Raw genomic sequence first — 16,098 nt, forward strand, 5'->3', positions numbered from 1 at the left:
GCCTCGATCTTCACAGACAAGTTAGCGCCTGCATTGCTGTCCTGGACAACACAGTATGGGGGGGAGGTGAGCAGCCCTCAATGGTGAAATAACAGGTTAAGGACTATTTAGAAAAGCTGGACATGCACAAGTCCATGGGTCCAGATCTAATGGATCCGAGGGTGCTGAGGGAATTGGCTGATGTGATTGCAGAGTCATTGGCCATTATCTTTGAAAACTGGTGGTGATCGGGGGAGGTCCTGGATGATTGGAAAAAGGCAAATATAGTGCCCATCTTTAAAAAAGGGAAGAAGGAGAACCCAGGGAACTACAGACCAGTCAGCCTCACCTCAGTCCCTGGAAAAATCATGGAGCAGGTCCTCAAGGAAACCATTTTGAAGCACTTGGAAGAGAGGAAGGTGATCAGGAACACTCAACATGAATTCACCAAGGGTATCATGCCTGACCAACCTGATTGCCTTCTATGATGAGATATGGGGATAGGGGTGGACGTAATATATCTTTACTTTAGCAAAGCTTTTGATATTGTCTCCCACAGTATTCTTGCCAGGAAGTTAAAAAAAAGTATGGATTAGATGAACGGACTACAAGGTGGATAGAAAGCTGGCTAGATTGTCGGGCTCAACAGGTAGTGATCAATGGCTCCATGTCTAGTTGGCAGCCGATATCAAATGGAGTTCCTCAGGGGTCAGTCCTGGGTCCATTGTGCTTCCCATAAGGCGTATTGAACAGCCTTCAGATGATGATCAGGTTTGGCTATTACTGGCTGGAGCTGGATTGTGGCTGATGGATTGCTATGCACAGGTGTTGCAGAGCTCTCCAGGCAGTAAAAGATCTTTCATACCAGTGACCTGCATTAAATGAGCCTCATGGGCAGATTTCAGCCTTAAGTCATGGGGATTTTGAGAAGGAAGGAGAATCAGAACAAGGATGCCTTTGTTTAATCTGGAAAGGAATGGGTGTCATCTGTAAGGACAGAGAGAACAAGCTGAGCGGGGAGAGAGGCAGAATCACTTAAGGTTGAGTGTAGTGGCTATTGGGAAGGAGAAAGGATTGGGGGGTGGTAGTTTGGTGGGTTTGGGACACTGTTTCATGAGGGTTAGGGGACTATTCCATAACTCATTTTCCAAAGGTCAAGGTAAATGCTTGAAGAGGAGTCCAAACTTTGGGAGCTCTTCCAGATTTTTCAAAACCACAAACCGTACTGAGATTCACTCGTGACTAGCCAAGAGAAGGTTTGAATGCCTCCAGTCCTTCCCTGTGCCTGTGCGATCCCTAATGAGGGTAATCAAGGCTAGATAACATTTTGGCTTCCATTCTGTTTTCACTCAAGAAACTAGAGTGGTTGGCTTTCATATCCCACCCAAACACAAACCCACCCTCAGCTGCTCTCCAGTCAGGAGGCTCCATTCTTCTGACCTTTCAGTATGTAACAAAGGGGCACTTATACTTCTACCACTTCCTTGTTTTGAGTGAATTTAGAGCTGATGAAAGATGCTGGCTTGACAGCCCTGGGGACTGAGGGCCTCTGTTTAGCCACACAAAGCACAGCACAGGCAATGCCATTTTCTCCCCATATGCTGCCCTGATGGGGTTTAATCGGGTAGCCGACACCATGCTGAACCCAGTTTGTCCTCGTTTACGCTGCCCACTAAGCTATGGTCATTGTCACCTCACTTGATTGTCCACAGTCATGGTCAGGCATAATAGAATCCTGTGAGATAGACAAACTCTTAGAGTGTTGGGCTGACTGGATGCTCTCTGGCCACCTGGAGTTGGTTTCTGTTACATTCTTGCATAGCTTGAAGTTTAGCCCATTTGCCAAATCTGGCACCAGTATCAGAGGTTGCCTAGAGAAGAAATTCTTCCAGAATGTAGATGGAGCTGACTGCAGAGAAGCACTTCTCATCTCTTCCCAGATCAGTAGAAAGAGTTACTCCCTCCTTGAGCATGGGGCTGAATTATCAACGTGCTCTAACAGAGATTCCAGGAGCTTAGGCAGTATTGATATTTATCATTTAGGTAAGATCTGCAAAGTGCTTTGAAAAGGAAAAGCACTGTTTAGGATGAATGTTGAAGTTAAAAACTTTATATTGTGAGCAAAATGGTCAGAGCAGCCTGAAGGGATGCTTCACTGTCCTAACTGGGAGCCTTTGCTGAGAAATGTTGGGAAGACTTAGGACCTGGATTGGTTCTGCGTGGCTAGAAACAGCTTTAATGTGTCCAGGGTAGCTCTTTTAGGAATAATCACGGGTCTTGTGTGGTAGCAATTCTTGCCTTCTGTGGAAGTGGTGGATTCTGCCGCAAGAAGAGAACGTCCCCTAGATGAGGCAGGATTAAGGAGAACCAGACCTGTGCAAACGTTTACAGGTTTCAATGGGAGTTGTCGTTGGCACTGGAGAGCTCTCACAAAATTGCCCATCAAATGAAACTTCTTCAAAATGTGTATCTTGGAAAGTGGCTATTGGCAGCAATTTCAGCCCATATGATGTTGGATCTAATGGCCTTGGTAACAGACCTTCCCATTCTTCTCTAGCAAGAGGCAAACATTCCACTGGCCATAGCGTTTCACATGTGTCTGCCCTTTGCTAATGGAGCCTCGAGGAATGCAGAGTATCTTGTTAGGAGAGAGCAAGCTGTTTGAGGTAGCCAGAAACTAGTGTCTATCTAACAGAAGTAGAGAACCTAAGCAGAGGGGAGTGTCCTGGGGAAAGGTCAGTTGGGATAGTCGCACACAGGGATGAGAGCAGCGGGGTGAACAAGCTCTAAGACTAAGGAGGCCAATGTGGAGGCAGTATCCCTAGCCCTGGGGAAGGGAATGACTTGCATCACTGTGCAATGACCAGAGTTCTCCACACACACACATGCTCCCTAGACAACTGAAGGAGCAGCACTCATGGGTTTGAATGAACCCTTGCAGGAGGGAAGATTACCACAGTGTGAAGGATGTGAATAGTGGGGGCCACTCGAGTGTGACGAGAAATCTGGGTGAGACATTGTCTGTGCAAATAGACAAACATCAACCTCCGGGCATGTTCTCCCCAGAATGCTGGTGTTACTCTCGGGAGCTTGTCTGGGAGAGAGTACACACCCTGGGTGGTGTGTTTGAGGTTAGCTCTGAATTGACAGCCCAGGGGACTGAACTATATTATCAAGAGTACAATTGAAGCACGGGCAATCGCAGTGCATACCCTCCCCAACCCCAGTCATTATTATCAAGCCCTCAAAGAGCCTCCATTAGTGATGAGAGCAGAGTCTGGCTTCCAGAGGCCATCCAGCTGTTGTTCTCCCTTCTGAGCCTGCCAACCATGGGGCCTAGTTTTGTGTTAATTGTGAGGGTGGGGTTTTATTTACCCATTCAATTATCCACTAAAATGTGATTCTTCTCTTCCTCCTCTCCCTCTCTTCCCCTCCCCCCACCCCTCTGCTGTCTACCAATTAGCCCAGGGGTTCTCAAACTGGTGGTCGGGACCCCTCAGGGGGTTGCAAGGTCATTACATGGGGGGGTCGCAAGCGATCAACCTCCACCCCAAACCCCACTTGCCTCCAGCATTTATAATGGTGTTAAATATATTAAAAAGGGTATGTAGAGGAGCGGACTCATCCCTGTAGCACTCCTGCTGGTGACTTCTGGGAATTAGCTCGTTCCAGCTCCAGAGCACGCTCTGCAGGCCAGGGTGATCCGCATGTCCTCTGGCCCCCGTGTCCCTCCCTGGTGCCCTTTTACCTGGGGTGCTGCCCCCTGGCAGTAACCCCTCAGTCTTAGGGTCTCCCCTCCCCAGGGAACCCCCACCCACTATTCCCACCTCACCTCAGTATAAGGCTACTGCCAGTCATCATCTAGCCCCATGCCCTGGGGCAGACTGCAGTATCAGCCTACTCATCACTGGCAAGGTTGGGTTTGGACCTGCTGCCTTGGCCTACCCCTGGGCTGCCCTCTGCAACCCCCAGTACCCCTTGGCCTTCTGCTATGCCGCAGCCTGGGGCTTTCCAGGCTGGAGCTCCCCAGCTCCTCAGCCTGTCCCCAGCCATGCTCCACTCAGGTACTCTGTCTCTAGCTTCCTGCAGCCAGGCCCTTCTCTCTCTGAATGCAGAGAGAGAGTTCTTCTGGGCCTCTGGCTCACAGCCTTTTATAGGGACCAACTGGGCCTGATTGGGGCATAGCCCAGCTGTGGCTACTTCCCCAATCAGCCTAGTTTTTCCCTGCCACAGCCCTCTCCCTGGCCGTTTTAAGCCCTTCAGGGCAGGAGCGGGGTAGCCACCCCACTACAGGGTGTTAAATTTATTAGGGGAGTCACACTTAGAGGCTTGCGATGTGAAAGGGATTGCCAGTAAAAAAGTTTGAGACCCACTGAACTAGCCCTTGGATGGGAGCAACTCTTGGTCATACCTGCCCTGGGCTGGCTCTGGAGCAGTGGCCTGCTGTAGAGTTGAAGAATCTGTATCCTATTGCTAATCCCCTAAGACATCCACTCTCCCACACTGTGCCCTGGTGACGTTTCCATTTGTGCAGCTCTGCTTGCTGAATGCACCTGAACCTGAGTCAGCCATGCTGTACAGATTATGTTTCCCGGTTACATACCAAATTTGAGATGGGCATCTCATGTGTTTAGAAGGAAGTTACTAATGTGCTGTAGCCTGATGCATTCCCTACATCCCTTCCCTTTGGCAGGAGTACAAAACTTCAAACCCATGACTTGCTGGCTGGGTGTGGTCAGCTCCCTCCTGAAGCACCCTGGTGTGGATAGTGATATTGTATGTTCCAGTAGTTTCACATCATGGTTGTCAGATAGACTTACAAATTATTAGAGTTCCTACAAAATACAAAGACTTGACTGTCTCGTGTTATTGATCAGTGAAAATCCCCAGTGTGTGGCAAAAAGTGTGTCAGGCAAATTGATTACATGTGATCCTTGTATCATAGGAACAAAAAAAAGTACAATGCCAAGGTAGCAAACCCTGCAGTGCCCTTTGTGACTGTATGGGGAGGTGCAGTGTTTACTAATGCAGTTTAAATCCTGTCTGCTGCTGACAGGAAGAAAGAACTCAAGGTTATTTTTTTTTAATGGGGGGTGGTGGTATTTTGAGTCTTCTTTTTCAGGTTATTAATTTGCTAAAATCATTTTCCTCATTTTATACCAATTCCCACTCCACTGAGAAGTCCTGTGCCCTTGGGCCAACCTCTCAGCACATATGGGGCATCTTTAGGGTGTGCTGCCTTCTTCCAACACTTCTCAGCACTCTGCAGATGTTAAGTTTGGGATATTTTCATAGGTTTGAAAGTACATTGTATATTCATTGTATATTCTGTCTACGTAATATTTATTGTTTGTGTGTATTTATTCCTATTTTAACAGCCATAAGGCCATTAAAGATCCCATGGCATGTAGTAAGATAAGGAATCTTAGCTTTAGTTTCCCTCCCAAATTCTGTGTGGGTAATTACCTACTATTTACCTCTGCAGTCAGACATGGATACAGTTCTTTCCTTCCTATCCTAAACTATTACTGTGTAGATGCCATATTCTTCACTATTATTCATGAACTAACACTGGACACTGCTGCACTCTTAAACATTTGTTGCGTTTCACCCAGAGATAGGTGCACTTCAGGGCTTTTCTACACGGCAACGTAGTGTGCAGCAAGGGTGTGAGTGTACAGCTCACTAGCCTGCCGCACGCTAAGTTGCCATGTGGACCCTGCTGCTGCACGCTTAAAAATCCATAGCAGTACATCAGATTGCACTCCAGAAGAGTTAGTTGCAGTAGCAGGGTTTGCGTGGCCAGTTAGTGTGCTGTAGACTTACACCCCAGCTTGGCATGAGCTAAGTCACCAGGTAGACAAGCCCACACTGATGAGTGAAGTAATGCTTTCACCTGAAGCTCATAAAACCCAGTGCCTTGTTCCTGCAGACATTTGTGCACATAAATAACTTTGAGCTCAGTGGGACTGCTCACATCTGTAAAGTTACTTAGGTGAGCAAGTGTTAGTACAACTGGGGCTGAAGTTTCACTAATGTTTGGGATACGTCTGGATGAAAGTCATATAAATGTAAGATCATTGTCACGTAGGAGCTGTTACCTGTAACCAGCTCTCTGATTTGTCACATTGTTTTATGATTATGTATCAAGTGAGATCTGGGTATATTTTTCTCCCTGTTTGCTGAGGTAGAAGTGGTTTTTTCCCCCAGAAATGTAGGCTAAGGGTGGTCTCTGGACCATAGTTTTGGAGCCTCTGGCCTGGATCTTTGTTGGTATAGATGGTACTGCAAAATCATTCCCATTTCCTTACTGTTTTTAGGCCCTTTTAGTGTGCAATGTGACTGAAGAGCAGAGTCCAGGTCTACCATGCCTGCCATAACTTTGACCAAAGTGGCATTCTGGGAAATAGGAAAGTACTTCTCTGCTCAAAATGTAAAGCCTAGCCAGTGATTGGAAAGGCAAAGTAACAGTGTGGTTTAGCTGGCTGAAATGGCCTGCACACATCATACTGCCTCAATGTTCCATGGAGGTGTGGCCATTTGTGGGAACTCCGTTTTGTTTTATTGCATTTAGTGTGTTGAAGGAGGTGTACACGGCATTCAACCCGGAAGCAGTAGTCCTGCAGCTGGGAGCAGATACGATAGCCGGGGACCCCATGTGTTCATTTAACATGACTCCAGTGGGGATTGGCAAGTGTCTGAAGTACATTCTCCAGTGGCAGCTGGCTACTCTCATCCTGGGAGGAGGTAAGTGCATGAGAGACTTATTCTGCTCTTCAAGTAACAGGTTAATACAGCTTGCTCCCCTGAGGCTGCTCTTTGATAGTGAGCCCCTCTGCTTCTGAAAGCGGCATAATTTGAGAAGGGCAGCTGAAGAAATTGAGCACGCATAGCATAAGGGGGGCACTGTATTGCTGATGCAGTGCTATTTGTACACAGACTTCAACTCCTTGGTACCAACAAGTCCAAGTCTCAATTCCTGACTCCGAGATCCTGGGTTAAAGGTTGCTTGGCCCCTCCAGAGATCAGAAGCCGTTAACCCCAGTCACCTCTGACCCTGTCTGCTCAATGCCAGCTTTGAGTCCCAGCTCTTGTGATCTGCACTGCGGGGCTTCTCTTTAAAAGTAAGCATTATGCTCCCAGACCTAGCTTGGGCATCTGGCAATGAATTATCTCATTTGGATTCAGGCAGCGTTTGAATCTTTTATTGGCTTCATTCACAATAAAGCAGAATTTTGATACCTAATGGAAGCCCCTTGAGTGCTTTTTGGCTTGTAGCACATTCTGCCACTCAATATTACTAGCTGCTTGTCCAATGGATGGGAAATAAGCAATTCCGTGTCAACAAAATGGGGCAAGTGGGGAGCACTTTGTCCCAGGAAATCTCCTCAGCTTCTTTTGGAAGATGCCTTACCCACAGCATCAGCTGCTTGAGTAGCAGCTATCATTTTGGGGCTAGGTTGTATCATTTAAGGGATATCATCAAGTACAATAGAGTGGGCCTAAAATTTGACCTAGCTACTGCTAGTTGTTTGGTGAATGTTCTGAGTGTTAAAACCAGCTGTGAGCGTGAGGAGGAGAGGCACAGAGAATTTTGTTTTATCTACCACTTCTTGCCAAGAAATGAGGAAAACTAGCCACTGTCTTAGGGAAAATAACAAAATTAAGTACCCCCGATGGCTCCGTTCTGAGCAGGGAGATTGATGTTTGCCAGAAGGCAAAGGGGGAAAGAGATTGTGAAACTGTTTTCAGTCTCCCAAAGTGGAGTTTTGATTAAGTTACTCTTCATTGTTTGTAAGAACTCCTAAAAGTTTCTGACGGTTATTTGAGTGGAAAGATTCCCCTTGCACAAAGTAAGGACATCAGCAGTGCTGACTGCAAATAGATTGGTGCTTTTGACTTGCTGAGCCCCAGAATGAGCCCCACTTGGGAGTTTGTGTTAATTTGGGGATGCTCAGATGCTGAATCTACTCACAGGTTGTTTCACCACTTTAATTGGCTTCATATTTTAGTCACTACTTTTAAATAAGAGTAAATTCCCCTCCAGAGGGATTCTTGCTCAGAAGGTGGCACCGATGGAAATTTTATCAGCGAATGATCAGTGTTGCTTATCCTTGATTTCATTTTGGATCACAAGCTAAGGTTAAAAGGGAGATCCCAAACTGCTCTACTTGATTAGTTTGCTCTGCTCCACTCACGTTAACTCCTTCCATGCAGAGCCTGAGCATCTCCCTCCCCACCATGTCACCTTAGGAAATCTTGACCCTTGGAGTCAAAGGCTTGCAGCTTGCAGGTATCTCTTGAAGCCAGATCAGGAGGAGTGGATGATATTGCATGTGCAATTGCTGAGATGACCTGTGGGTTCAATTTTGCAAGTCTCCCCTCTTAGTACAGGTGATTAACTGCTTTAACTTAGCCCTATGCATCCAACAGGTGCAAAATACAATTACTGTGCATGACTTGGGAAGACCAAATAAAAAGCCTTATTCATATGCATTGCAGATATAAAGTCTCTTGCTTCTCAACAATGCATTCCTTTCATTAAAACTGTTTCTCTCATTCTCTCTCCCTCTTCCCCTTCCTAATTTCACGATTCTTGCTGGAGACAGGAGGCTACAACCTTGCCAACACAGCCCGCTGCTGGACATACTTGACCGGGGTCATCCTGGGGAGAACGCTACCCTCCGAGATCCCAGATCACGAGGTAAGGCTCTGACAAACCATCCCTTCTCCTAGAATGAGAGCTGAGTCATTCCACCTAATCAAAACGGCATCCTTGCCACTCAATACTGTTTTGTTGCGAGACGCTCCTGTAACAATAACACACTGTCCCAGCAGCATAGTGGGCTCTTGTTCCCAAAACCCGAGACCATCTGCATCTTTTTACAAGGGATCTTGGAAGCCAGTCAGTTTCAGAGAGGGGTTCACCTGTTTGCACAAAGAACTCTTTGGGACATGCACATATTTTCACCAGAAAAAAGCAAGCCCTCTCTCAAGTTAAATTTAGCCTTGTTTTCCCTGGATTTATAGAAAGTTCCAGATGCAACTTCCAAACTGTACCAACTGCTGCTATTCCAAAGGGTCATGGGGCCAGGTGTTGTTCTTTTAACACAAGCTATCTTGAAATGCATGATCTGAACAATGGTATCCTAAAGTGTTGAACAGGACAAGGGGATCAACTTGAAGGAATGCTGTCTAGATAAAATTTTGCACCTGTCAATCTGTTTGCTGAACCAAGATAACTAGGGTGTTTCTTCCCAAGCCACATGCTTCAGTGCTCTTCCATTCCCACATCAAAGTTCAGTGCTAGCAACCCTACCAAAACGAACCAGAGTATTCAGCCGAGCCCTACAATAACAGCACAGTACTTGGCACTTCTGTAGTGCCTTTCATCTTGAGGATCTAACCAACCAGTATGCGTAGAATGAGGTAAAGAGCAAATTCATGGAAAGGAAAGGAATTTCAGATTCAAGCTTGAAAGAGGTGATTAGCGATTGTGAGGCTTATGAAGCCTTTTTAAGGGTGTCCTATTTAAATGTGAACCTCTGACCACAGCTGGGGAACATTTGAGTGAACCTTGAGTATACATGGAGAGTAAATAAGGTACTATTTCAGGAATTAACAGGTATCAGTCATTACCTTTTTTTCTTGTTAATCTGAATATTCAGCATTTAATGATTTCTAAACAGTACTGAGGGATTAGTGTAATGCAGAAATGGAACAGTTGGAGGATGTTGCTATGCATATAACGTTGCATCATTTGGCTCCAGGCCTTATGACTTCTTAATCTGAACAAGTTTGGCCAGGGAATGGGTTATGGAAAGGGGGATGCTTGCCTGCGAAGCTGGGATTGCTCTGAGTTTAGGGTCTGAAATTGTCCAGACCAGATCAGCAGAAGATTCCGGTTGTAGCATTACAGTGCTTGTAATTTTCAAGGGTTGAGATGAAGCTGATGTTCAAAGAGCTGTCTTGACTGCATGTTCCCAGATGGGCGTGCTTGGAGGTGACCCTCCATCACAGTGGTTGAAGAGGCATGGGATCTGGAGGAGGAGTTGCACTGGCTGCCCAGCAGACATCCTCATTCCAGTTGTAGAGCCATCAGCTCAGCTTAAGAATTCTAAGCAGGTTTTTGATCTCAATGCCTGCCAGGAGCGTCATGTCTGGTTGTCAGATCATGAAAAGGATGGTAGTAAAAGTCTCTCTACATTTCAGTGTGGTGTGACCACCAACTGGTTCAGCCAACAAAACAGCTGTTGATGGACAGAGGAAGTGTAGAATCTGTTTCTTTGTAAACTGTGTTTCCAGATCTAAGACCCTAGGAATGATCGTAGTGTGAAGGTGCACTGATCCTTCTGGTCTGATAGCCCTGCCAACATCTCATTACTTCTACCTTCTTACATCCTCTTTCCCAAGTTCAGCTATTTCTCCTTAATGCTTTTTCATATTCCATATTAGTGTCTCCAGTCATGCTGTCCCTGGTGCCCGGAACAGCCTCTCTGGACATGAAGCAGTTTCCCTCTCTGCTTAAAGCCCACTTCGATCAGTTAGGTTTCCATTGCCAATCAGCTGATGCAACTTTCTTGTACCCTAGTCTTTGTATTGCACCATTTATACTGTAAACTGTTCAGGGCAAGGAACGTGACTATGATGCCTTATTTAAATGCCAGGTAAATTGGCTGAAAAATAATGAATAAACCTATAAAACACCTATATGAACAGAGCATGGAGTGAAAGGATTTACTTTTGTAGAAACTGCGGCTCAACTCCATCAATCTATTAGAATACACTTGTGTGTTATCAAAATAGTGGATAAAGTTGAGTCAGTTACATTTGTTTGGATTTTAAAATTGACTTTTAAAAAGCTTTTGACAAAGTCCCTCTCAAGAAACTATTAAAGAAAGATGAAGTACTGTCATGGGTCAAATGTTGGCTGAGGTGATGAAACCAATGTGAAGAAATGGTCCATTGTCATCATGCAGAAGGCTAGCAGCGGCATGCCTGCCACAAGGTCGCATACCAGGACCCCTTTTATTGAATATCTGTGATGATCTAGAAAAAGGGGGTGATCAATGAAGTGATAAAATTTGTAGGTGACATAATTATTTAGGTTAATTGAAACCAGAGAAGATCGAAGAGCTGCAGAAGGACCTTACCATGCTAAGTGAATGATCAATACAATGCATTTGTCAACAATGAATTTCAACTACCAAAGTGATGTGCAACAAGTCATTCCAACTATTCCTTGCCTACACATAATCACACAGGAAAAAGACTTGGGCATCTTTATGGCTTGCTGAATGAAAGTATTTGTTCAGTTGTATAGCAGGGCCAAAGAAGTAAATAATGTTAGGATAAGAACATAAGAACGGCCATACTGGGTCAGACCAAAGGTCCATCTAGCCCAGTATCCTGTCTACCAACAGTGGCCAATGCCAGGTGCCCCAGAGGGAGTGAACCTAACAGGTAACGATCAAGTGATCTCTCTCCTGCCATCCATCTCCACCCTCTGACAAACAGAGGCTAGGGACACAATTCCTTACCCATCCTGGCTAATAGCCATTAATGGACAACCTCCATGAATTTATCCAGTTCTCTTTTAAATGTTGTTATGGTCCTAGCTTTCACAACCTCCTCAGGCAAGGAGTTCCACAAGTTGACTGTGCGCTGTGTGAAGAAGAACTTCCTTTTATTTGTTTTAAACCTGCTGCCCATTAATTTCATTTGGTGGACCCTAGTTCTTGTATTATGGGAATAAGTAAATAACTTTTCCTTATCTACTTTCTCCACATCACTCATGATTTTATGTACCGCTGTCATATCCCCCCTTAGTCTCCTTTTTTTCCAAGATGAAAAGTCCTAGCCTCTTTAATCTCTCCTCATATGGGACCCATTCCAAACCCCTAATCATTTTAGTTGCCCTTCTCTGAACCTTTTCTAGTGCCAGTATATCTTTTTTGAGATGAGGAGACCACATCTGTACGCAGTATTCAAGATGTGGGCGTACCATCGATTTATATAAGGGCAAGAATATATTCTCCATCTTATTCTCTATCCCCTTTTTAATGATTCTAACATCCTGTTTGCTTTTTTGACCACCTCTGCACACTGCGTGGACGTCTTCAGAGAATTCTCCACGATGACTCCAAGATCTTTTTCCTGATTCGTTGTAGCTAAATTAGCCCCCATCATATTGTATGTATAGTTGGGGTTATTTTTTCCAATGTGCATTACTTTACATTTATCCACATTAAATTTCATTTGCCATTTTGTTGCCCAATCACTTAGTTTTGTGAGATCTTTTTGAAGTTCTTCACAGTCTGCTTTGGTCTTAACTATCTTGAGCAGTTTAGTATCATCTGCAAACTTTGCCACCTCACTTTTTACCCCTTTCTCCAGATCATTTATGAATAAGTTGAATAGGATTGGTCCTAGGACAGACCCTTGGGGAACACCACTAGTTACCCCTCTCCGTTCTGAGAATTTACCATTTATTCCTACCCTTTGTTCCCGTCTTTTAACCAGTCCTCAATCCATGAAAGGACCTTCCCTTTTATCCCATGACAACGTAATTTACGTAAGAGCCTTTGGTGAGGGACCTTGTTAAAGGCTTTCTGGAAATCTAAGTACACTATGTCCACTGGATTCCCCTTGTCCACATATTTGTTGACCCCTTCAAAGAACTCTAATAGATTAGTAAGACATGATATACCTATCTCATAGAGCTGGAAGGGACCCCGAAAGGTCATCGAGTCCAGCCCCCTGCCTTCACTAGCAGGACCAAGTACTGATTTTGCCCCAGATCCTTAAGTGGCCCCTCAAGGACTGAACTCACAACCCTGGGTTTAGCAGGCCAATGCTCAAACCACTGAGCTATCCCTCCTCCCTTTACAGAAACCTTGTTGACTTTTGCTCAACAATTTATGTTTTTCTAGGTGTCTGACAATTTTATTCTTTACTGTTGTTTCAACTAATTTGCCCGGTACTGACATTAGACTTACCGGTCTGTAATTGCCGGGATCACCTCTAGAGCCCTTTTTAAATATTGGCGTTACATTAGCTATCTTCCAGTCATTGGGTACAGATGCCGATTTAAAGGACAGGTTACAAACCCTAGTTAATAGTTCCGCAACTTCACATTTGAGTTCTTTCAGAACTCTTGGGTGAATGTCATCTGGTCCTGGTGACTTGTTAATGTTAAGTTTATCAATTAATTCCAAAACCTCGTCTAAAAGCAGCAAAGAGTCCTGTGGCACCTTATAGACTAACAGACGTTTTGGAGTATGAGCTTTCGTGGGTGAATACCCACTTCTTCGGATGCATCCGTATTCACCTACGAAAGCTCATGCTCCAAAACGTCTGTTAGTCTCTAAGGTGCCACAGGACTCTTTGCTGCTTTTACAGATCCAGACTAACACGGCTACCCCTTTGATACTTAAAACCTCCTGTAGTGACACTTCAGTCTGTGACAGTTCCTCAGATTTGTCACCTACAAAAGCCGGCTCAGGTTTGGGAATCTCCCTATCATCCTCAGCCATGAAGACTGAAGCAAAAAATTAGTTTAGTTTCTCCGCAATGACTTTATTGTCTTTAAGCGCTCCTTTTGTATCTCGATCATCCAGGGGCCCCACTGGTTGTTTAGCAGGCTTCCTGCTTCTGATGTACTTAAAAAACATTTCGTTATTATCTTTTGAGTTTTTGGCTAGCTGTTCTTCAAACTCCTCTTTGGCTTTTCTTATTACATTTTTACACTTAATTTGGCAGTGTTTATGTTCCTTTCTATTTACCTCACTAGGATTTGACTTCCACTTTTTAAAAGATGCCTTTTTTTCTCTCACTGCTTCTTTTACATGGTTGTTAAGCCACAGTGGCTCTTTTTTAGTTCTTTTACTGTGTTTATTAATTTGGGTTATACATTTAAGTTGGGCCTCTATTATGGTGTCTTTAAAAAGCGTCCATGCAGCTTGCAGGGATTTCACTTTAGTCACTGTACCTTTTAATTTCTGTTTAACTAACCCCCCCCCGCCATTTTTGCATAGTTCCTCTTTTTGAAATTAAATGCCACAGTGTTGGGCTGTTGAGATGTTCTTCCCACAACAGGGATGTTAAATGTTATTATATTATGGTCACTGTTTCCAAGCGGTCCTGTTATAAAGTATCAAGAAATGTTGTCTCTGCATTTCATCCTGAGGTGACATGTTCCCAGTCAATATGGGGATAATTGAAATCCTCCACTATTATTGAGTTCTTAATTTTGATAGCCTCTCTAATTTCCTTTAGCATTTCATCATCACTATCACTATCCTGGTCAGGTGGTTGATAATAGATCCCTAATATTATATTTTTATTAGAGCATGAAATTACTATCCATAGAGATTCTATGGAACATGTGGATTCACTTAAGATTTTTACTTCATTTGATTCTACATTTTCTTTCACACATAGTGCCACTCCGCCCCCTGCACAACCTGTTCTGTTCTTCTGATATGTTTTGTACCCTGGAATGATTGTGTCCCATTGATTGTCCTCAGTCCACCAGGTTTCTGTGATGCCTATTATATCAATATCCTCCTTTATCACGAGGCACTCTAGTTCAACCATCTTATTATTTAGACTTCTGGCATTTGTGTACAAGCACTTTAAAAACTTGTCACTGTTTGTCTATTTGTCTGCCCTTTTCTGATGTGTCCAATTTTTTATGTGAATGTTTCTTGTCTGATCTGGCCCTTACATTATCCTCTTCCATCCTCTGCTCCTGACTATAACTTAGAGAATCTCTATCAATAGATTTCAGAGTAGCAGCCGTGTTAGTCTGTATCCGCAAAAAGAAGAACAGGAATACTTGTGGCACCTTAGAGACTAACAAATTTATTAGAGCATAAGCAAGAAGTGGGCTGTAGTCCACGAAAGCTTATGCTCTAATAAATTTATTAGTCTCTAAGGTGCCACAAGTACTCCTGTTCTTCTTTCTATCAATAGACTCTCCTCTAAGAGAAGTCTCTGTCCGATCCACATGCTCCTCTGCAGCAGTCGGCTTGATATTGAAAATGTTTAGAATCAGTGATACTGTGTTCAGTTATTGCTTCCTTCAGCTCAGAAAAAGCAGAAATGGAGGGGTCCAGAGATGTTCCATCAATGTGGTTAGAGGACTGGGAAGACTTTCATATGAAGTGATCGAAATGATTGGGTCAGTTTAGGGATTTGATGAATATGAGGGGAGATGCGGATGGGAAGAGAGAAATAGATTCTGTATATTGATTCTTTCTGGGAGGTGTTCTGAGACCACAGTGATGAACATCATGTAAGGACCTAAGTAGAGCCATGGTTACATTAAGTAGGATAAATGTAAGGGGTATGAAACCATCTGGCTTCAGAACACAAACTGACCACTCAATGACAGGGGTCAAGTAAGAAAAGTTCCCCATGGGCAGGTTTATTCCATAATTGTCCGCTACAGGGTTCCTTGCACTTTCTTCCAAAGGGTTTGACACATGACACTGCTGAAGACAGGATTGTTGATTATAGTGCAGCTCCTATGTAATTTGTAAAATCCCATGCATGTCCTACGGCTGTCTGGTATAAGTAAATCTCCTATATTGGAATAGACCAATGAGCCAGGTAGCCTGCTAGTATCCTCTCTCTGAGAATGGCCAATCCTGGATGCTTCAGAGGAAGGAATTCTTTAAAAAGTGCATGTATTACTATCTGGGAGGGAGGGTGTGTGAGATCAGCTGGGAATCAGTTTTTTGCCCTGAAGCATGAAGATTGAGAGCCATGATTTTTATTCTCACTAGACTACAGATGCTGTTTTTCATATAAATGCATAATTCTGTTTTGAAACTGTAAGCAGTTTGCATCAATAATATCCTTCAGCCCAGAGCTCCCCAGGCTAATGAATATATTTCCTTTGCAAGGATTTCCTTTTTCAGTTTTTAAATATACTTTTCCAGTTCTCCCCATCAGAGATTCCATGTGTTTCTAGCTCTTGAACTACAACCAAGAGCAACAATTTCTGCAACTGACTGTCTTGACAAGAAGTCTGAAAGATTTTGTTTGTTTTCTTAACATCACCCGCCCCCCTTCCACCTCTCCCTGCCGAACAGGATCATTTCAAAATGCTGA

General features: G+C 44.2%; 1 protein-coding gene across 16 annotated transcripts in view; it reads left to right on the forward strand.

Moving 5' to 3' along the window:
* The window catches only part of HDAC8 (histone deacetylase 8), a 115,003-nt gene that overhangs the window by 48,488 nt on the left and 50,417 nt on the right, over nt 1-16,098 (forward strand). For 11 of the 16 annotated variants that reach the window (XR_010590403.1, XM_065557190.1, XM_065557191.1 and 8 more), the window contains 2 exons: nt 6,554-6,726; nt 8,589-8,683. Coding sequence is in view for 14 of the 16 variants with exons in the window: in XM_065557190.1 (XP_065413262.1) it covers nt 6,554-6,726; nt 8,589-8,683 (268 nt within the window). In the remaining 2 variants the exon portion in view is untranslated. Of the gene's footprint in view, nt 1-6,553; nt 6,727-8,584; nt 8,684-16,098 lie in introns of all 16 variants that reach the window. The other 5 variants (XR_006176517.2, XM_024111580.3, XM_005279180.5 and 2 more) reach the window with 1 other exon arrangement.

This window comes from Chrysemys picta, chromosome 9, assembly GCF_011386835.1.
Source record: "Chrysemys picta bellii isolate R12L10 chromosome 9, ASM1138683v2, whole genome shotgun sequence".
NCBI lineage: Eukaryota > Metazoa > Chordata > Testudines > Emydidae > Chrysemys > Chrysemys picta.